This window comes from Manis javanica, chromosome 16 (genome assembly GCF_040802235.1).
Source record: "Manis javanica isolate MJ-LG chromosome 16, MJ_LKY, whole genome shotgun sequence".
Classification (NCBI taxonomy): Eukaryota; Metazoa; Chordata; class Mammalia; order Pholidota; family Manidae; genus Manis; species Manis javanica.
The window spans coordinates 17,858,226-17,881,102 of NC_133171.1; the positions used below are offsets into that span (position 1 = coordinate 17,858,226).

At 50.4% G+C, this 22,877-nt stretch overlaps 1 protein-coding gene across 5 annotated transcripts in view; it reads left to right on the plus strand.

Annotated features, from left to right (window-relative positions):
* The first annotated feature begins 335 nt into the window (after nt 1–335).
* The window catches only part of MBOAT1 (membrane bound glycerophospholipid O-acyltransferase 1), an 81,888-nt gene continuing 59,346 nt past the window's right edge, over nt 336–22,877 (plus strand). For 2 of the 5 annotated variants that reach the window (XM_073225021.1, XM_073225020.1), the window contains exon 1: nt 338–504. In XM_073225021.1, the coding sequence (XP_073081122.1) occupies nt 409–504 (96 nt within the window). In that variant the 5' untranslated portion in view covers nt 338–408. Of the gene's footprint in view, nt 505–6,249; nt 6,471–22,877 lie in introns of all 5 variants that reach the window. The other 3 variants (XM_073225023.1, XM_073225022.1, XM_036994297.2) reach the window with 3 other exon arrangements.

A 22,877-nucleotide genomic window follows, 5' to 3' on the forward strand; every position in this document is an offset into this window, starting at 1 on the left:
GCAGGCTAACCCTTCCGCCCGGACCCCAGGGGCGCGCAGAGGGGCCGCGCGGGCACGCGGAGGGCCCGCTCGTGCACGGCGCCCGCCTGGCCAGGGGGTGGGGGGCGCAGCCCGCGCTGGCGGTGGGGGCGCGGAGGCCTCGGCCGGGCCCTTGCAGCAGCCGCAGGGCCGGGCGGGCGTCCGCCCGGGTCGCCTGGCACTCGGCTCGCGGCTCCGCAGGCTGGGCGGTCCGGCCCCGGGCCGCACCTCCCTCCGCCCCGCCGCCGCGCGCCCGGCCAATGAGCGCCGGGAGGAGGGCGCCTGCGCGCGCCCGCGGCCCCGCCCGGTGGCCCGCCGCCCGCGGCCCTGCCGCCCCACGGCACTCGCGCGGCAGGCCGAGCGGGGCGGGCGGCTGCCCGAAGATGCGCGATGGCAGCGCCGCCGCCGGCCAGCGCCGCGTGCCGCACCACGGGCTCCACCTGCCTGCGCCCGCTCAGCGAGCTCCTGGGCATCCCGCTGGACCAGGTAGGCGCGGCGCCCCACGGCGGGGCCTCCCCCGCGCCCCGGCAGGTGGCTTGGGGTCCTGGCGGGTGGCTCTCTCGCCTGCACGTGCCAAGACACTGGCGTTGCCCGCACGCCGGGCTCGCACGAACTTCTCTTGCCGTCAACTGTGGGGTCGCCTCGTTTCCTGTCACGGGTCGATGCGCCAAGTATTTCTGCCACAGTGTAGTCGCCTTGATTCTTTTTAATTCGCATGGCCCTGCCCCGCGAGCCTGACAGTCGGCAGGCTGCAGCCGGTGGCTTCGGAGTGGGGGCCCCGCGGGGGAGGCGGGCAGCGAGGCGCGCAGCCCGGGGGCAGTTCCTTGGCGCCTGTGTGCTGTGTGTGCCTCGGACAGGGAGGCGGCCCCCAGGGACCCGGCGCCCTCGGTGGTGCAGCTCGCGCAGTCGGCTTGTCCCTGAGGTTCCTGGCTCCTGAGCAGGACAGGTTACCGGGGAACCGGGGCTCTGTTGGAATTACACTGTCCAGGAATGGCCTGCTCCCATTAAAATTGAAAATGGCCACATAAGGAGCGGGGACCCCTGGTAAGGGAGCTGCCCGAGGGGCGGGGCTGCCCTCCTCCCTCCCTCGTCGCCGTAGGTGCTGCAGGCTAGACCGGCGTGTTGGGTAGCGGGTGCATAAATACAGGCTGGTTTCAATGAACCCGGAGGGTCCGCGGGGCCCACTGCTGGCCGTTTGGGTCCGTGCTGAGTTTTGCCCGGGTTTCTTCCTCTGCCTCTCACTAGCGAGCTGTTTCTTCTTCTTCTTTTTTTTTTTTTTCAAACAACAGCATACCTGTTGTCCTTTCCACCCACATTCCTTCAGCAATGAGGAAGTGAGACCTGGACGTTTGCCTTACTCGGATACTGTTTACCGAGCCGCCCTCCCACCGGGCTCCCTCTGCGGAGCCGATTCAGAACCCCACCCGGTCTGACCGCGGCCTTCTCATCAGCTGCCAAACCCCGAAGGCCGGGAGACTGGGAGAGGGACCAGATGCCACCCAAGCTTCTGTAACCTGCTCCTCAGGTGGTGCTGAGGATGGGAGAGACCAGGGACCTGGGCAAAGGCAGGGAGAGCAAGTGCTCTGGCCCCCAAACTCACAGGGCACAGGGCAGATTCCTGCAGGGGAGTTTGTTTTGTACTTACCCCTCCAGCCCGCAACAGTATTGATTTTAATTGCATTTGCTGTTTTCAGCTATTCTGCGCAGCTGGAAAGAGGAATCCAGGGAGGAGGCTCTTGTGTGGATAGAGATGGTGAGGGGACCCTGGTGAGTTAAGGCAGGGAGGTGCTTGTGTGACCTTAAGTGCTGTTTAACTACATCCACCCACAGCCCCAGTCTGGACCGAGGTCAGACGTAACCTGGTTTTAATTTATAAAAAAGAACCAAAGAGCCCTAGGGATGGATGTTTAAGGCTGGGAGAGAGGGATTCTGAGATGAACTGAAGGGAAAGTGTGGGTGGCAGGCCGGGAAGAAGCACCCGTGGGCTCTTTGTTCTTAGAACAGTTCCAGCACCCTAACGCTCCCGGTGGGAGGAGCAGGTACAGAGCCATGCCCGGCCGGCTTATTTTAGGCCCAGGGAAAATCCCCAGCCATTAATGATGTGGTTTGAGGCTCAGTTGTGGCTTGAGAGTTTGGAAGCCTGTTGTGTTTTTCTCCCTCACACTTTCAGAGGCTTTTTAAGGTCTTAGATGTCAGACTGACCTGGCTGTGATTCCTTTGTGACCGCTGCTGTGTCCCCTGACGGGCACTCTGCCACCCTCTCAGAGCCCCAGCCACCTCATGCATAAATGGGAGCAGGTGATAAGATCTACATTTTGAAGTTGAGAAATTTTATAGAGACATAAACCATCCTACATCCAAAAAGTCCTTGTATCAGATAGGTCCTGGCAGAAAATGGAATTCACCTCAGTGGGGTGCAATGAAGAACCTTTAATGAACTACTTAGAGGTGTGCGGGCAGCATTCAGAAGACCTGGGTGTCAAGGGTCCAGTGAGAGCTGCACCTAACCCCTGCCCCATGCAGGGGGAGCAGCTCAGTTCTTGTCCCCACCTGCAGCCCTGCCATCTCATTAGCACCCCTCAGTGGTCAGACCCCATCCAAGGCTGGCTGGCCTGGGGTGCCTGGCTGGTGCAGTCTGAAGGGGCTCACCTCTAGGTGCAGAACTCAAAGAGGAAGGTAGAGCCAGACCCAGAGGTCAGGCTGAGGCCAACAGCACAGTCCTTGGCAAATATTTGCCCCTGCCCCATTAAAGAGTGACGTTTTATATACTGCAATATACTAAGCATGATAAGACATATTCTTCAGGTTGCCCAAAGAGTTCTTCATATGCCTCTTTAAGACATTTAATTCTTTTTGTTATTTGTAATTTCTGAATTGATTGCACTTGTTAGAATGCCTGTGGCTTCTAGGTGTTCCCATGTCAAGTAGATTATTATTTGCAAAAACTGAACTATCCATTGAGCTTTCTACTACATAAATGAGTAACTTTTTAAAATTATTTTCCATTTGATTCTTTCACTTATCTGTTAATTCCTGGGGGAAAACTGTGTGAAATTGTGTCAATGCTGCAGAAAAGTCTATGGTTTTAGTCTCCAGGGATCTTCAGTAGTCAGACATCCTCCTAAAGGTGTTAAATATGATTTCTTCTTCCTTAATTAGAAGCAAAGAGAGCACAGCAATTCACACAGAGTAAAGGGAATGCACGACGACTTAGGGCCTCCACGGGTGCCTCACAGATTAGCTTGTGGAAAATGGCATTTCTAAAATAGTGAATCCCTGTCTGCCTAGCAAATGTGAAGCTCTGGCAATTAGAAACTTATTCAGATACAAAGCTTCGCTTGTGGGGATAAATTAGGTAAGAACTTTTCTTTCCCATTTAGGAGAAATCAGGGAACAGAGGGTGAGTGTTTAGTTTTGTTTTTTGTTTAAATCATCTACTCATGCCCTCTCCAGTTTGTTTTGGTTGTGGTATGACGTGACCTGTCTACAAACCAGCCATACATAGACTTCCAAATTTGCAAGATTGACTCAGCTACCAGGATGCAGTATTGTTGATATTACTGATTTGTGTGGTGCCTGGTCATATCCTAGGAGCTGTGAAAGCTAAGAAAGAAACTGTTTTCTGGTTTGAAGGAATTTCCAGTTTGGTGATGGGGACCTCTGGGAACTAAGGCTATTTTTGCTGACTGGCACCCAAAAACTTACATAAAGTATGTGTGTGTGTTTGTATAAAGTATCAATTCAGTGTTAAACTAGGATTCTTTGTGTGGATTTCATCCCCCCCCCCTAATTTAACCAGCAGAAAAAGGGGTAAGGGAAAAATAAACCAGGCAGAAAAATCCCAGAAATGATATTGATATAAAAGCAGCAGAAGTTCAGAATTCTTAATGGAAGCTTGTGTGACAGTTTGAAAGGCTGGGCGAGGAAGACTGGCTCTCAAGGCCTGGCGCTCTAGACCGACGGTGGCCCCAGCAGCGGGTTTTGATTATTCCTTGGGGCCTTGGACCACAAGGTTTCCTTACCTGCTTGGAGCTTTTAGTCGCCTGGTTGGTTCCCTTGTCTATTTTTGGAAAACCCAACCCTCAGTCCTCTTCTTATCTAAGTCTTGCCCTTTGTTAAAAGCTCAGCTCACATTCCCCAGTCATTATTAAGCGATTAAATATTTATTTAGCTGTATTAGTGCCAGGTACCTGGCCAGGTGATAGAAATACAAGGGTGAGAAAAATCAAATTGCCTGCCCTGGAAGAGCTTAGATACTAGCAGAGAAGACAAAGGACCCACCTAAGTACGCACGTGCTGTATACCCACAGAGGTGGGCAAGTCTAAGGACAGGTGGACTCCTGTGGCTTTTACTGTTTACCTCTGGTGTGGTTTACATTTGACACTTAGTATTACCTTACACTGTCAGTTAGTTATCTTGCTGAGTTAATAGGCTGAATTCCCAATTAATTTAAAGTCCCTTGAGATTGAGATTTTATCTCTCTTTATAGTCCCAGGAAATAGTAGGTGCTCAATAAATGTTTATCACTAGTAACAAAATATGCAATGTTAATGATACATATTAGCAAACTTCAACATATAGAAGCTTGTTTTTAAAGTGGATGGTATATTGGCCTCTGTTGGGGGGAGGGTCCTCTACCTAACATCCCCGCTGTTGACACAGCCTCCAGGCTGTACCCTTAGATTCCGACTTGAACAATCTTCTCTTCACCCTGTGTCTTCCCAGTTCTCCCAGCTCAGGATGGGTTTGGGCATGTGGCCAGAGGACATTAGCCCTGTGGAGAGCTACTTAGTTTTCTGTTTTGGCCTCAGTAGTTCCTGCAGTCAGGTCTCCTCTCCTCACTTAATTCCCCTTCATTGTCTGATATTTACGGTGATGGGCTTAAAAGAGGAAAATGATCTGGATCAACCACAAACAGCAAGTATTGAGTTTCTACTCTGTTCCCAGAGTTCCTGAGGGTGTGTTAGGCTGTGATGATTCAAACATGAATAAAATAGGGTCCATCCTCAAAACCCTTGCTGGCTAGGGACACGGCTACCCACCAGTGTGGCTTGTGTGCGTTACCAGTGTCAGCCTGGAAACCTGTTGGACATGTATGTTCTGTGCCTGGTGCCCCTGGCCAGGGCAGCCCGGCCATGGGTGATTTCATGGGCTGGCTGGTGGTGCTCATCACCCTCAAGTTGGAGTAGCGCTGCTCTACACAGACAGGATGTAAACCAGTCAGGCCCCGGGGAGGCAGAACGGACGGGGAGGTCTGGTCTGCTTTGCGGGGGGGTGGTTGTCTGAGCGTGCAGTATCTCACAGGTGAGCAGGCGCGTGAGCTGGGTCCTCCGGCATGAAGACCTGTTTGGGCAGAGTGGGCAGGGAGAAGGGTACGTGTGGGTGTGTGTGGAGAGTCTGTGGAGTGGCTGGGGTGCCAGACTCCAGGCTGGAGAAGAAAGCAGGGTTCCCAGCAGGAGAAGCCGAGGCGCTCAGGGGAGGCCTTGGCATTCGTCCTGCAGAGCCGGGCTCAGCAGACTTGATCTATCGAGGACCAGACAGTAAATATTTTTGGCTTTGCGGGGCCCTACAGCCTGTCACAGCTACCCTGCTGTTGTAGGAAAACGGCCGTCGATAATATGTTAATAATGGGGCATGGCTGTGTTCTCATGACACCTTATATATGGACCCTGAAATTTGAATTTCATATAATTTTCCTGTCACAAAGTTTTCTTTTGACTTTTTTTAAACCTTAAAGGAATGTAAAACACATTTTTTAGCAGTTAGGCCACACACAAACAGGCAGTTGGCTGGATTTGGCCTGAGGGCTGGTACTTGCAGACCCTTGCTGTGGACTGATTTTCCTCCAACCTGGTGATGGACTGTCATCAGCATCTACTGCCATGTGTGTTTCTGGGATCCAGCCCAGCCGAGTATCAGAGTCGAGGGGCGTCCCAGATGATTGTCACGCCAGCCCGGGTGGAGAGCCACAGCTGTCATCAAAGGGGAGGCACTGAAGCACTTTAGCTGTGAAAGGATTTTCAGCTTGTGATGCGGGCAGGAGGTCATGGCTGAAGGAGGAGCAGGGGTTTGAGGTTGGGTGAAGGTTTAGAGTTGTTTTCGTAGGGCAGTGGTGAAAAGAGATGACCAGGGTCAATTTAATGGGTTGCAGAGTATACTCAATGCACTGAAGATCATAAATGTGTAGAGGCACGAGTTGGTGCCAATTTATGATTTTCCTCTTTTGGCAGCTTTGTCTAGGAGCAAAAGTAAAACAGACAGCTGGATGTTTGCAGAGAAGATTGTTGAAAAGCTAAGAAGTGAAGGTGTTAAATGATGCTGACAGGGAGTTGGAGGTGATGAAAACCAAAGGAGAAATATCCAGTGACTGGAGAGACTTGGAGCAGGTGCAGAGGAGGGGAGAGGTCGGTGGGGAGAGCAGCCTCGGAGCTTCCTGGTGCGGCCTTCCCAGGTGATGATGGGAGTCAGGGTGTGGGCGTGGCGTGGGGTGGAAGTGGTTTGGTCTAGCAAACTGGGGACTGGGGATCGGACGGTGGTGCTCCTGAGCTCTGACGCTGCCCGGTGCACCTGGGCGTGTGAGGTGGAGAAAGGACTCTGCTGCCGCTCCCCTGCAGGGCTGTGGAGGCTGGGAGACTCGGAAGCCAGCTGCTCAGGGGCCATTCTGAGCATCCTGTCATTTAATGTCGGGAGTCCGGGCAGAGGCTGGAGGGAGCCGAGGATTTGTATGAGGGTGGTGGAAGCGGGGTCCAAGCGGCAGCGGGCGATCTGGAAAAGCAGTGGCTGCTTCTCTCTGTTTGTTTGCTCATTGTGGTGAAATGGGGAACAAACAGCTGGAGGCGGTCGTGTTCCCCCGACAGGCTGGGAGAGCTGGGAAGACACCGGATGTTTCTTGATGGAGCAGAGGGGGGCTTTGCGAGGGGATCAGCAGTGGGAAGATGAGGCACAGGGGAGCCGCCGTCAGGAGCTGCACGCGGCTGCGAGTTGACAGGTGGAGCTTGTGGGCTGGGCGGCCTCGAGGGCCTGGGATGAGAGGTGGGGTTTGGGGCTGGGGAGGTGGCCCCTGGGTTCCCGAGTGCTTACAGGGCTGTGGCCGGTGGCTGACCCTGAGCATTTCAGACCTTCCTGAGGCTGTGCACAAACATGACGGCAGTTCTTTGTGACTCTGAGAGCCTGCACCTGCCGCTGGGAGGTGAAGGACGGCTTGCAGAAACCACCCGAGAATATCAAGCCATATTCTGTGGAACTGAGCCCCTGGGGGCGCTGGGGGCTGTCCCTTAGCCCAGCCTGCAGGAGCTGTGTGCATGGAGCAGGGGGGTGAGCAGCCTTTGTGTTAGGGCTCTGCACGGGGCGGGGGTCCAGGGGCTGGGCTGCCCCACCTGCAAACTGCTGACTGTGTCTGCCAGGTGCCTTGATGACATCGAAGGGAGGGCAGAGGGCACAGGTGTGGCCAGAAGCTTTCTGGCCTTCCAAGCAGAAGCCTTGTGGGGCCTGGAGCTTAGCCTCTTCCCAGTTCTTCCCAGCCTGGCCTCAGTTTTCCTGCCTGGCTAGTGATACCAACAGCCTCCTATGTTGTATGCTGCACTTCCAGGCACTTGGGCCGCCACTCTGTGCACAGTCTCCTCTAATTGGTATGGCAACACTAAGCCACACCCCAAATTTGAAGGTAAGAGCAGGCCTACCCCTGAAGCTGAAAAGGGGCAGAGGCTGGACTTGAACCCAGGACTGTCCTCTGTAGCCTGTGCTCGCAGTCACTGCCCCGCACCCCAGCCGCCACCTCCCTGCGCACTGTGCTGTCCCCTCAGTGGAGGTTTACCTCCTGCCTGCCCCGCAGCGTATCTCTGGCGCCTCCCAGCGCCTGCTCACGCTCTTTATCCCTGGGCGTCGGCCCTCCCGCCTGCCCTCCGTTCCTGCCATCCCATCTGCTCTCTGGGACCCTGGTCCAGCTGTCTCCCCTGGACTCGTTGACACCCCCACTGCCCCAGGGCCAAACGGGTAGCAACTTTTCTGTTTCTCCACAGCGACAGTCCTGTCTGTGCGCACGGTGGGCACATGATGGTTTTGCCTTAGGTTGGGGATTTACAGGTCTCCCTGCCCGCCTGGCTCTGGGTGGCTTCTTTCAATAGTCATTTAAGGAGCCTGTCTGCCAAGTGGGGCTGGAATGAGGAAACAGGGATTTACTGGGGTCTGTGCCTTCCAGCAGATAAGCCCTTGAGAGACTCCTGAGTTACAGGTACCCGCTTGGAATACAAGGTGCTCGAAGCCACAGGGAATGTGCACAGGCCAGTGCCTGGGGACACAGGGCCTCAGCACCTCTGCGCCTGGATGTGTGTCAGGGGAAGGGGACCCCTGGGAGCCGATGTTGCAGAAGGGGAAGGGGATGTGCTGGGGTGGGGCTAGGTGGGATGGGCAGAATATTCCAGGTGTTTGAGCCAAGGTATTGCCACTCCAAACAAGATGGGCAGTGACTAAGGATGACTCAGTCAGTCATCTCGGATGCTTAGGACAAAGTGGGAACTTTGTATGTATGAATAAATGTATGTTGAGTTGACATGGAATTTTATGTACACTCTTGCATTGGAATGAATGACTAATCAAGATAGAATTGGGAGCTGGCACTTTTTACCAGCTAGTTAGGCCTGTTTATTATTTGGAGCCTGTAATTCAGAGCCGTAAGTTCTGATTTGGGAGTTAACTAATGGCCCCACTGCTGATCATGGGGGTCGTTTCCAAATGAAGACCTCCATTCCCATTTTCACCATGTGGATCTGATGTGTATGTCACTTGCAGTTATAGATGCAGAGACATTAATGTCAGGTTTTGGACCAGTTGTCTCAGATCTGTGAGGACATGTGGAAGTTTCCCTAGCAATCTGACGTCAAGCATACATAAAAGGTGCCATATAACCTGGTACTCCTATGTGTTCTGTAGCATGGCCTCCAAATTACATTTATAAAGAAAAATATTCATGAAAGGATTATTTCTAAGGAGATACAATCTGGAAATACCTTTTGTAGCAGCAACTTGTAGAAAGAATTCAGTTTGCATAATTTAATAATGGTGTGTGGTTGTGTGCTTTTCGGAAGCTTCCTATTTTAAGCCACCTGTTCAGTAAACAAGATGGAGGGAAAACTCACTGCAGTCTTATTAATGACAGTTTCTAGGGGGTTTGCCAGGATAACACAAGGATAGAGAGTCAGCAGTGGGAAAGTAATTTGAAGTAGTTTATACTGGTTAAAAATGTGCTTTATTTAAAGATCACCATCCTTTTGGACTGAAGCAATGTGACCATCTGCCACAAAATGAACTCGTTAACCCATTTGCCCTGTTTTTTACTTGTCCAAAAAAAGTGCTCTTGGCGAATCATTTACCAACTACCTTGTAGTAGTAGGGCTCTGCTTGTAACTGTACAGTTATCAGTGGTTAATCTTCTTTCATGCATTAGTCATATTGATCTGCTCTGAAGTATGATTTTGAAACTTCACAACAGCATTAAAGCGGTTTTGAGTGTTGAACTAAGATTTCTGGGCTGATAGTGCTGGGGATTTCCCAACCATCATAGTATTACAAATATTCCATCCTCAGGTTTATTCACCAAAACAGCACAGAGCTCAGGTTCTAGACTAATTTGAAACAGAGCAGGGGGACATTTGAAAAGCTTTTGTTCAGATGGTTCTGAATTCTTGTTTCAATCAATAATTAAAATAAAAGATTGTTTCTCTCCAGCCACTCCCCCGCCCCACCTTCCTTAAGTCTCATTCATCTCTCTGTGGCTCTGATTGGAAACAGAGTCAGCACAGGTATACACAAAATGTTGCTCAGGCCTAAATTCAAAAGTCATTTTGTGAAATGTCCTGAAGTGGTTTAAACTGTGAGTGTCACTGGGTTGAAACTTCTTTGATCCAAAGGACACTCCCCCCATTATTTGTTCTCTATCTTTGTTATTTTATTTAAATTATTTATTTAACTATATTAAGTTTAAAAAATATTTATAATCGTTTTTAAAAATTTATAATTTTTTTTGTTTTCATTTTGCATAAGTACAGTTTAAAAATTTTGACTGGGTAGCTTATGTACAAAAAGCACAGACAGAAAGGGGCGTCTAATGAAAGGCTGGCCCCCCCCTCCCCAGCTGGCCCTGATGCCCTCGCCCTAGCAGCCTTCCAGAGATGGGTGTGCAAACACACACAGAGCCTTCTTGTTTGCTTTCTGACATGCGTGATAGTGTAGGGTTCTTCCACTCCTTGCCTGTTTTTTTTTATTTTAAATGTAACTGTCTCTTAGGGATCGATTCATATCTGCATATACAGAGCTCTTGTGGCATTTGGCTTCCTTTCTGCCTTTCCTGTTTCTCTGCTTGCAGGACTGCCTTGTCCTTTAGCAAGTGCAGAAAGGGCTGGGGTGGTGGGGGAGCAGGGGGGAGGGGTCTTCCCCAGGAATATGGCACTAGGTGTCCAAAATTCAGCTGAGTAAATTCAAAGATGGAAGTGGCTTTATTCAATGATTTCATGGGTTGGGCGGCACCCCATCTAGCAAGAAAAGGAGCTTCACTGAGCTGTAGAATAGGCCCTGGAAGATGGAGAAGAGGTGGGAAAGGAGCTCACTAGCAAAGAAGTATAGCAGCAGGCAAGGTCCCCGCCCAACAGGGAAGGAAGCCGCCTGGCCGATCATCTCGCCTGGCTGACCAGGTAATCCCCTGCTGGTGGTAAAGGTCCTGCTCCTGGAGTGTCACAACTGCAGTTAGGTTCAGTCTCAAGTCGTGGTTTGCTGATGTGGGTTTAGCACTGTGACTCCAGCTGGGGCCTGGCATCTCCTTTCTAACTATGGAGAGCGCCAAGGGCCCCATCCTGGGGCACGTGTGGGGGCCGAGCACCGAGCCCTGTGGAGGGGCACCTTGGCGCTTGTTCCCACTGTCCTCTGGGAGAAGGACACTCTGGGCTCGGGGACCGGAGCATTAAGGATCCCCGTGTCCCCTGCCTCGGGGTGAAATGGCCCGACCTCTGACTAGCCTGCTGTCTGCTGCACACCTCTGGAATTCTTGGTATCCCCATCTGCTGGAAACAGTGCTTTTTCAGAACTCTTCAGCTCTAAAGTCCTGTCATTCCAAGATCTTCAACAGTCCCAAGGCCGGCTTAATGTTAGATTATAAAGAAACTTTCTGAGGGCAAAGCTCACAAACCCAAACTCTATTTCCTTTTCTACTTCCAGTGGATGTAGCTAAGAGGACTGCACCTGTAGATTTACTTTATTATTTCTTCAAATGAAGTATGTACATTTTGGTGCATTTGGCCAAAGTGAATTGACTTGGGGCTTCTGGAATCTTCTCTCTTCTTTCACCTCCTTATTAGAATAAGATCAAAACGGTGCCATGGGAGTGTGTGTACTTTACTTTGGAAAAAAGATTATGTATAGAGGAGCTTCTGTTTCTTATCTTCTAGGGGCTTTGAGGTGTTTTCCTTCCTTCTCCTTTCTGAAAGATAATTGCTCATTCTTCTCCAAACAGTGTATTAACCTTCCTGCATGTTATTTAAGAAAAGGGAAGCAAGTCAACATCTATATGAATTATATTCAGAAAACCATTTCACAGAAACTGGAGGGAAGACAAGGAGATTGTTTTATTTTTCTCATGTATGGGGTCTGGAGGTAGAGTTTACAAAAAATAGTAGAATATGATCTTACACTTAGTTTTGTAACCTCAGCCTTACTGAGTTAACATTTACCTCATGTTTATAGTTAACTTTAGTGAGTTGCAAAATGTCCATTGATTTATGTGTTTTTTTAATTTTTCTACTGACGTATTTATAGTGTCTTTATGTGTTTCTTTATCTGATTGTCGGGTCTGCTATGTTAGTTTAAAAAGAAGGGCCAAAGGAGGCTGTGAGCTCAAAGCGATCGTCTCATCAGGAGTCAGGACAGGGTTCTGTTTCAACATTAGAGCGGATGATGAATCATAACTGCATCTTAGCTAGCTGAAATTGCAGAGGGTATTTGCAGGCAGGTAGTGGACTATAAAAGAATTTAGTAATTGGCCACTTACAAGTTTTTATAGGAGCTGAAAGCCATCTCTTGTGTTCGAATATTTATGTGTCTAGTTTTGGTTCTCTGTTGCAAAATTTCTGGAAGAATTGGAGAAGTTAGAAAAGAGCAAGATAAATGGTTATAAACTGGAACAACTGAGGATTGCTAGACAGAAGGAAGTAAGCTTGAGTAGAAGAGCTGTCCAATGACGGGAAAACCCCAGACGGTGGAGCGTCCATCAGCAAGGACCCTGACATGCTGGCTAGGCAACCACAGGCGGGGTTCACCACTAATGCATCTCATTTCCTGAAGAAGGTCTTGAACTTGATGGCCTCAGAGAGCTCCTTTGTTGTGCCATTTGTAATTAATCTCTTTAGCTCCAGTGAAAATACCAAGGGTCCCAGCAGTGTTTCAAGAAGTATTTTGACTTGCACAGTCAGTCTTTTAAAGATTGCTCTGAGCTTCATAATAGATGGATCACACTTTTTGGTAATTTTGTTTTAAAAAATGTTTTGTTTTGAAATTATTATATATATATACAGAAAAGTAGTAGTGATAAAACTGAGAGTTTTTACACATGCTTCACCTAGTTTTCCCCAGTGTGAGCACCTTGCATCACACGGTCCATTGGTCAGCACTGAAGACTCAACACTGATAACGTAACTATTCAGTAAATACCAGACTTTTTGGGTTTCACCAGATTTTCCATTATTATCTTCTTCTGTTCTAGGATCCTGTATGTTACATTCACCCACTTTAAGTGTATAAGCAGTACTTTTTAGTATAGTCACAAGTTTGTGTGACCACTGTCACGATCTAATTGGAGAACATTTCTGTGCCCCCCTCACCCCAAAGAAACTCCTCGTGGTTAGCAGTTTCCACTTCGTCCCAAATCCGTCCTTCCCATCCCCTAACCAGGACTCCACTTTCTGCCCCTCTAGCTTGCCCTGTTCTGGTCATTTCATGTTGATAGAATCAGGTAATATGTGTCTCTGTGATGGTTTCTTTGATTTTCAGCTGAATGTTCATTCTCTGTTGTACTTTATCTGGGGGAACATTTTGAGACCTGGATTTCCGGCACCACTCTCCTGAGAGGACTTGGGGTCCCTCTGCCAGGGCTCTGGGGAGCACTCCCAGCCCACTCATGCTGAGAGCGTTTCCTGCTTCTAGTGCTTTTTTTTTTTTTTTTTGCCGTAACAGGGAATGTGGATTTAGGCCTCAGACTCGTTGTCAGGGGAGTTTTGTACATTTTGTCTCCCCACCGAGCGCCAAGGCCCATGGAAACACACATTCCACTGTCTCTGTCTGGGGTGAATGGCTTTGTTTCCTAGTGAGGTGTGACCTTGTAGAAGTTTAGGAAGGGTCCTGGCTTCAAGACAGGTCTTAGCTTTACACAGAGTCTCTATCCTTCCTCCACCTCCTTTCTCAGCCTGCTTTGTTCTGGTGTCCAAACTCTAGGCTGCCTGGATAGACATACGCTCCAGGGCAAATGAATGCAGGTCCTAGGGTGCTTGCTTCTGGAATTTCTGCTTTTATGCATTTCTGGCTTACGAGGAATTTTCTTACTATTCCATCAGTTGAGCTCTGCATGAAAATGATAAAACACATCAGTATGAATATTTAGCTCAGTATGGATATAGATGGTTCCATGTCAAAACATTTATAAGTTATGTGTATAGTCAGGGTTTAGTATACACACATTTATTTCCTTGCTTTGTCAGCTGAGAGGGTCTGCAAGGAGTGGCATTCCGTCAGCGGTGAGCACACCTACACCTAGATCTTGGTTTCTATTATCATTCCACAGAGAAGCGGACCAGGGCTCCTTGAAGAAGTGGCTGATTGTAGGACTGGGGCAGGAAATACACAAGAGGAGCCTGCAGTGTCTCATGGTGCCACCCACTAAGGAGGTGCAGAGCAAAAATAAAAACTCATGATGATGAGAGTATATCAAATGGACACAGGAGCCAAATGAAACAGCTTCCAATGGCCAAAGCTGGAACAAATTGAGCAAGAAAATAAAGACATATTAGATCATAGAAGCACAGATTAAAGAAGTATAAATTATAGATCTATAATCTATAGATTATAAAGGTATTAGATCATAAGCCAAAGTATAAGATAAGCATCCATGCAGTCATGCTGATATAAATAAGTGAGGGAAAATAGACAAATCTCCCTGTACAAGAATTCTAAATAATTCATGTAGATACTTTTCCCTCAAGAAGGGGGAGTGTTCTCACTTCTTAAGTGTGGGCTATGTATCATGACTTCCCTCCAAAGAGGACAGTATGGAAAGGGAAGGGGCGAAAGTAATCTTGGAGTGGAAGAACCTAACAAATGACTTCAGTTGAGTGGTCAAGGGCAACATCAACAGAGATAGTTATAGTGCCAGCATGTGATTCTTAATATGATGTGGCAAAAATAACACTTTGGTTTTGTGATCTCCCTCTGCAAACTCATAACTCTTGTCTAATTATGAGAAAAATATCAGACAAATTTCAATTGAGAGAGTCTCGAAAATATTTGACCAGTACTCTTCAAAACCATCAAGGTCAAAAACAAGGAAAGCCTGAGACGTGAGAACTAATGTAATGTGGTATCCTGGATGGGATCCTGGTCAGAAAAAGGGCATTTGGTAGACACTAAGGGAATCTGAGCAATGTATGGGCTTTAGTTAGTACTGGTGTATCAACATAGGTTCCTTGACTCTGACAGTGTACCATAGAATATACGATGCTAATAATAGGGCAAACTGGTTCTGGGTCATATGGGAACTCTGTACTTAACTACCTCTGTAATTTTTTTCTGCAAATCTAAGTGTTCTAAAAAATGAAATTCATTTAAAAACCAGTTCTTCTTATTTTTCTAGATGACTAGTTGTGCTTTTTCTATGTACATTGAGCTCAGGGTATTGTCAGAAATGGAATTTGGGACCAGTATATTCCTAGAAAATTGTTTGGTCAGAAAAATGGAGAGAAATGATGCAGGAATACTTGTGTTTGCACTTTAGATTTACTTTTTGCTTGAACATTAGATTTATTAAAATTTCTGTGTGCATCTGAGTCACTTTCAGTAAAGATGTGGGGGTTGATTGGTGCATCCTGAATCCTCAGGCTCCTCGAATTTTCATGAATGAATAGTTGTTTAATAAAATAAACATTATCTTAATAATTTATCTCTCAAATAAGTAGTTATCTGTGAGATTCCATGACTGGTCAGCAGTCGGGCCAGGATTCGGACCTAGGAATCTGGGGCTTCAGCCCTGGCTCCTATCTACTCTTGTGTTTTATGCTTAAGGGCACCTGGCTCAGCCTCCAAGCTGGGGTGGTGAGGAGGGTATGTGGTCAATCTGGGAATGAGCTAGAACGTAAAGCAGTTTTGCAGCCACCTCTTTGGCTCGCGGTGTGGTTGTGCCCTGGGGGTAGGTGTTTGTCCCCCTCCCCATAGCAGGTGCACCTGCAGAAGGGCAGGTGGCCACAGCGGTCCACTCCGTGCTGGTCAGGCCACAGCTCCCCCTGCCGGCTAGTGCGGAGTGTCCACTTTGCAGAGGAGCCATGGACACTGAGGCACAGCTGAAGGAAGTTCAGCAGCAGATATGTGGCCTTCAGCCCGCTTCATATGAGGAGGATGTTGGAGGAAGACGCTTAGTTTCCTTAGGTATGATGTCATCGCTGTTCTCAGATATTCGAAGAGTATAATTTTGCTTGTCCTCAGCAGAATTAAACTCAAGGTTCACAAACTCTGGGCTGGTGGTTTTCAATTTGTCATAAAGCTCCTTCTTAACAAGAGCTGTGTAGACAGAAGGATTGATCCCCCCGGAGCTCCTGAGTCCCGCATCCCTGTGTGCATGCAGGGGCTGTACGGGGATGATCCCTGTCATCAGGAGCCTCCCCTTCCTTCCTCCTGCCCCTGCTGGCTTGTGCTGAGTTCTGTTCCTTATCCAGCTGCCAGTCCTGTGATTCTTGTAGTAATTGATGAATAAATCGGTGGTTAAAGGAGTGACCTTTCTCAATGGGCATTTAAATACAGAACAATCCCTAAATGTTAAGCAGTAGAGGAATAGTTAGGTTAAGTTATGGTTTATGCAAGCTATGGAATCACATATCATATGTAGAGAAAATGAAGTCAGATTGAAAGACGTTTTCCATCATATTGAATAAAAAGAGCAAGTGGCAGAACAGCGTGCGTATTGTGATCCTATATCCTGCTTAAAGAATCAAAATGGTCTCTCTCTGCCTTTCTATCTAGTTCTGGAATGATAGTCACTGAAGTGTACTCAGTGGTCATGACGGCCCTGGCCCTCTTAACTGCCATCCATATTGTTGGGGTGGGGAAAAAAGGACCCTTAAAAATTTTTACGTTGGTTACTTTTTTAAACAAACATACTATTTTGGTATTTAAAAACTTTAGAAGGAAAAGAGAGCTTCAAGACCCAAAAGAGTGAAGTAATTGTGCAAAATGCCAGGCGGTGAGGCCTTTGGGCTGTCTGGTCACAGAGCCAGTGGAGTTGGAGGGACCTGCAGGAGGAGGCAGGTAAGAGTTGTCACAGGCTTGGGGTCCCCAGGATCCTGGCGAATGGGGCTCCTTCTGACAGGATGGCGAAACGGGAACTGGGGGTGACTGCGGAGGTGGAGTAACGACTCCTGCTTCAGTGGGGTTCCGTGAGTGCAGGATTCTCCAACAGACACACCTGAAGGCAGCGTGAGCCGCGAGAGATGAGGGCTGGGGAGATGGAGAGCTGGCGTGGGGCAGCGTGTGAAACCAGGGCAGGACGTGGACTCGCTGGCAAGGCAAGGTGGCTGGGCCCCAGCAGAGCCGTGCCCGGACCTACACGGCCCGTTAATGCACGTGGGGGATCCCAAGGAGCCGGCAGCACTGGGCAGGTAACTGAGCTCCGAGGCCCGGGACGGGTGAGGGTTAGGGGTGTGCAGGGCCCCCAAGGGAGGAAGAGGGTTGAATTCTGTGAGCCAAGGCCATTTAGGATGGCAGAGAAGACAGTTTCAAGGCAGTGGTGAGAAGGGGAAAATGTCATGTTAGGAGGGAGCGAGGAGGAAGGACGTGGTAGTGCCGGTGGCTCTCGGGCGAGACCTGATGACCTTGAAGCAGGGCGAGCGGACAGTGGCAGCGAGGGCCGAGGGGAGTTTTGTTTTGTGATTGTTTCTGTAATACATGGATGTTGTCAGTGTTTGACGACCGCAGTGAAGAAATGACAGGGCCCCTGGGGAGAAGCCGATGCAGGGCTGTGGGTGCGAGCGGACCGGCGTGCGAGGGCCCGGGCCCCGCGCTCTGCCCCCGGTGGACGCGGACGGAAGGTCCCCTCGCCGCCTGGGGGCACGCGGGCGGGCGGGGAGTATTTCCAGGGGAGAAGGGCTACTCGGGGGTCCCCGCTGCACGGTCCCGGGGCAGCTGAAGAGGCCTGGGTGACAATATGAAAACTACGCTTATCAATATTTATTCTTAAAGAGAGCGCGGACGGGGCGAGCAGAGCGGTGGGATGGGACCTGCGGCGCCCGAGGCGGCTGGGCGTCCAGGGTGCGGAGCGCCCCCCAACAGCGCCGCCCTCAGGACGGCCTGGGCCGCTGACACGGGGATGCCCGGGCCGCACGCCTGGCTCTCCGGCCACGGTTTCCTATGAAGCCCCAGCCTGAGAGTCTTAGAATGGGAAGACCCAGGTCGCCCCTCGGAGCTGCCCCGGGGCGCTGGGGGTCTCGTGCTTTCTGGAGAATGAAACTCAGTAGTGGCTGAAGGTTGGTCTGAGCAATTGCTGCTTCACGGACTTGGTCCAAATTTTTGCCCACTTGGGAAATTCTCATCTCCCAGTGACCAGGCGGCCTGCCGTTCCCGAGGCCGGGCCATCTCTGCATGTGTGGGTTTGTGCCTGTTTGTCTCTAGTCTCCCCGGCGGCTCGTTCCCGCACAGGTGCGCCCCGAGGCATCTCTGAGCAGCCCGCCGTCCTTTGCTCCAGTTGCTCTCCCGGTTCACGGGGCGCCTGTTAGGCTGCGCAGAGCGTCCCCACTTTACTTTGACCGCAGGTAGAAACCAGCGCACTGTCACATTTCTGACTTTCTTGCCTTGACGATGGGAATTAACTCTTTTTTTTTTTTCCTTTTCTCTCAGTAACTCACCCAGGGGTCTAACTCTTAGTGTCCCAACTCTCTTCTCTTCCGTCTTTGCTTTGTGGAAGATAGAGATCCTGGAACCTCTTCTGATTTTGTAAATCGTTTTAAATTTGTAAAGTAGGACTCTGGAACTGTTTTCACAGGGCAAGTGGGAAGAAGTGGGTGCGTGGGAACCAGAGCAGAGACTTGTCTGGGGAACATTCCCCACTGAGTAGGTGTGGAAGAGCCACTTAGGTGTTCTCACTAGATGAGCCACAGATAGTTTGTTTTGGGATTTTCAGAATTACACTAACAATAATCCTATTCCCTCTCTGAGTTTACAGACAGGAGGACCTCGGCTCCTTGAGGTTATATCACTTGCCCAAGGACACCCAGGTAGCTAGTGGCCAAGCTGGCTGTTTGGCACCAAACTTCATGCTCCTTCCAATGTAGCATGTTTACTACTTTGCTCATATCTGCGGAATTAATAAAGTGTGGCTGTGGTAAGAAGGCTAGAGCTTTGAATTCCATGGTTATTGCCATTGGTTGGTGTTAGAACATTAAGCAGCTGAGGACTCCTCTCTCTTGTCCTTGGGCTGACATTATTTTAATATCTGAATGAGCACATTGTGATGGTCAAAGATGTTTTAGAGAAATAAACATAGGAGGTGATTTTTATGCCAAAGATGTTTAAGTTTGAAATAATTGTTTCCAACAAACTTGGTAAATTGTTTTATAACCCTATTTACAGGCTGTGGGGTTCCTGTAAAGCTGAATGGTTTATGCTTTGCTGTCCACATGGCAGAATGTGGGACTCATAAACTAGAAACTGATCATTGGGAATAACTCAAGGCTCCGTGGGTTTGCTTCTGAATTTCTGGCTAGTTTATTTACTCTTCAGAAGTAAATGTTTTCTTCCTCATGTAGTTCTCTTAAGACCCGGGCCTGGATGGAATTTAAAGCCCTTTACTTGTTCGGGATACACTTTGGATAGAATATTCGTCCTTGTGCTGTTTCTTCAAAGGCCCCCCGAGCTCGGCCCTGAAGGCATGTCATTTCCGGCTGGCCCCCCTGGTTCCCCGGATCCAGACCCAGCAGCCGGTGGGGAAGAACCTGGCCGGTAAACTTGCTTCAAACAGCAAGTTCTTGTCCATTCCACCCTGGGTGGCACTTGGCCTCTCTCTCCATCTCTCACTGCCTCACCCTGGGCTGCAGGAATGGTGATTGGATGCAGGGCCTGTGGGGTTTTAAGTGCTGGGCGTGGCGAGTGAGGATAATGGGCATGGTGTTCCTGGGGCATCACTGGAGGTGGGGTACCAGTTGGTGCAGCCACTGTGGAAACCAGTATGGAGGGTCTTCAAAGAAGTAAAAATTGAACTCTCATCTGGTCCCGCAATCCCACTCCTGGGAATGTCCAAAGGAAATCGCTCTCAGAGATTTCCCTGTGCCCTGTGTTCACTGCAGCATTATTTACAGTAGCCTGAGTGCCCGTCAGTGGCTGAGTGAGTAAAGAAGATGTGAGATACACATACACACACATTTATATATACACATATATACACACATGTATATATATACACACACACATACATACAATGGAATATTATTCAGCCAAAAAACAGAAAGGACAACATGGATGGTCCCGAGGGCATCATGCCGAGATGAGTCAGAGAAAGACAAATGCAGTGTGATGTCACTTAGAGTGGAGTCTAGACAAGCTGAATTCCTGTGGAGATGCCCATAATCACATCAGAAAGCCGCAGACACTTGTTCCCTGTGGGGATGTGTTGATGAGGACATAGAGGAAGCTTCCCCCCGGTCCCAGCCTCTGGGCCTGCTGGCCTTCCTCCCACCACTTACTAATGTGACCAGTGGTTAAGTCAGGGAGGCAGGCAGCCCTGGTGGTGACCCGTGGGGCCCCAGGCAAGTCGCCTGTCACCCTGAGTTTTAGCCTTCTCATCTATTGAATGCAGATAATTGTACCTACCTCATAGCTTTGGTAAGAGGATGGAATGAAAAACATGGAAAGTGGTCAGATTATAGAGAATAAAATTATTTATTAGTAATTGTTGGACTCTGTCCTCAGACCTAGGCTTTCTGAAAGATGTGTCAACGTGTTCCTTGTCCACAGAGAACTCAAACGTAACTAGAATATACACACATACAAAAACCTAATTGTAATTGTGTGTGGCATTTGAACTATTGGGTGATACAGAGGTAGTACACAGGCAGACATGCAGCCCAGCGTGTGTGTCCAGGGGCGGGGGTGGCATCTGAGAGGAGGGAGGGAGAGAGGGGGCTGGGGTCTGACGGTGGGAGGGGTGGGTGGGCAGGAAGGGCTTTGGGCCTGGGAGAGACATGGCTGGGCTGTTCTGAGCAGTTCATCTGATGGGGGGTGGTTTGGGTGGTACAGACGGATCACTCACCACAAATCTGGGGAGCCTGGTAGACACACAGGGCCTGGGTATCCATCCAGGGACTGAGGCCCAGACTACACTTGGCTTAGTGACTAGGTTCTGCCAACATGCTCTAGTTGTCATCTGCTCTTCTCTGCCCACCTGTTGTGAATGGCATCGCCGTAGACAGTGTCCCGTCCTCCTGTCCCCCATCTGTACAGTGACCAGGACGCTGTGCTCATCAGGGCTGGTTGTGCCTGCCAGGCCGGCCTCCCTGTCTCTGTCAGCACCTGGGTGACCTGGGACATGTTCCCCTCACAGGCGGCCCGGCTGTAGATCCTTGTCCCCTTTGTGTCGCTCTTGCTGTGAGTTACTGGCTGGAGCCCCCTGGGTCCCTAAGGCACCCTCACCTATGGTCCTTGTAAGAGTCAGTGATGCCAGAGATTCCGGAGGCGGGCGGGTAGTCCTATGGGCAGGGCCTCGCAGGCAGCAATGACTTGGTGGGGCCGCGGCTCTTCAGGGTCCCGTTCTTAGCTTTGCAAACTATCTACAGTCTTGCTTTTGGTTGGAGGACTTAACACCAATGGCGCTGCGGGACGGAGACCAAACCGAAGGCCATTTTATCCATTCCCCGTGACTAATAGAGCCAGTAGGCAGGTGGGAATACTGAGGCTGCGTACTCATCCCATTTTTATGGTCATGGTGATCGGGGACTGAGCCACGCTGGTCATTAGACCCCATCGTATCCTACGGCTGTACCCGGGTCAGCTGGTTGTGGCCCCAGCTCACCTATAGGGTGCTCGCATAGTCAGTGTTGCTTTTTGCTGAATACAATCCCTGTAGACCCCCCCTTTCTGGAAACACATCATGTCTTCCGGGGAGCTCATAGTGCTGAGGGTCATGTGATGGTTCATTTTAGTTCTGTTTCAGCCCGGAGGACGGGCTGCCAGGTGCCTTGAGGAGGGGGCAGCAAAGGCAGCAGAGGCAGGGAGTCCCCTCGGGCCACCGTCGAAGCCACACCTCTCTGGGGACAGCGACAGGCCAGGGGCCTTTATGCATCTGAAGGGCACTGTATGTGACCCTGTTCTTTTATAAATGTAACACCAGTCTTTCCCATTGTGTTTTCTGAAGTTTTCTCCACCAGTGAAACGTCTCCACCATTTTCCGTAGTTACAGCTGTCGAGGTTTCACGTTCCATTTTCACCCCTTCCTGTGGGTTTGAATCAGGTCAGAAATACACACGGGTCCCAGCCAGGGTCTGGATATCAGCTTTGAAATGGGGGAAGCTAAAATGGAATGTCAGAGGGGCCCGGGAAGGAGAAGGGGCCCCTGCAGCCCAAACTGAGCTGATTTGCCCCAGGGGCAGTGAGCTACCGCCGCGGGGACTTGCCGCATGGGGGGAAGAGGCAGTGGGCGCTGGGCAGGCATCTCGGGAGGGGCCCGGAGAGCAGACCACGCATCGCTCCCCCTCAGGAGGAAGGAAGGGTCTCCCCAGTGTTAGTGCCTGCCCCCCTTGGGCCCACTGAATCTGGGAGGGGACAGCGTAGGAAGGTTCCTCCCCCCACGTTCCAGGGATGCGCTGCCCTTGGTTAGTACCAGCGCCTGAGAAGGGCAGCCACTTACAGAGGCGTGGGCGACATTCGCTGTGAGTGGCCTGCTGACTCACATTCTCCGAACAGCTCTGGAAGTGGGCAGACACCCGCACTGCACTGCTGAGGAACTCGAGCAATCTGTGTAGACTCGCCCGGATCTGTGAAGAGAGCAGGGGCTTGAGCCCAGGTCCCAGTGACCCCAAAGCCTGGGCCGGTGTAGCACAGTGGGTGACCTGTGAGAAAAGGTGTCCTGTCACCCCATCCTTGAGTTTCCTTCAGGTGTGAGATAAAAGCCCTTGGGTTTGAAGCAAGGTCTCCACGTGGGTCTCCTGCGTCATGTGCTCCCTGTGCAGGTGGGAGCTCGCTCCTCCCAGGCCCACGGGGTCTGTAGCTCAGCGTGAGGAACTAGGACACCTCGTGCTTCAGGGGCCCACTGTGCTTAGCAGCCTGCTGTGCTTAGGGTTCCGCTGTGCTTAGGGGCCCGCTGTGCTTAGGGACCCTCTGTGCATAGGGGTCCACTGTGCTTAGGGGCCCGCTGTGCATAGGGACCCTCTGTGCATAGAGGTCTGCTGTGCTTAAGGACCCGCTGTGCTTGGGGACCCGCTGTGCTTAGGGGCCCATTGTTCTTAGGGACCCTCTGTGCATAGGGGCCCGCTGTGCATAGAGGTCTGCTGTGCTTAGGGGCCTGTTGTGCTTAGGGGCCTGCTGTGCTTAGGGGCCCATTGTGCTTAGGGACCCTCTGTGCTTAGGGACCCTG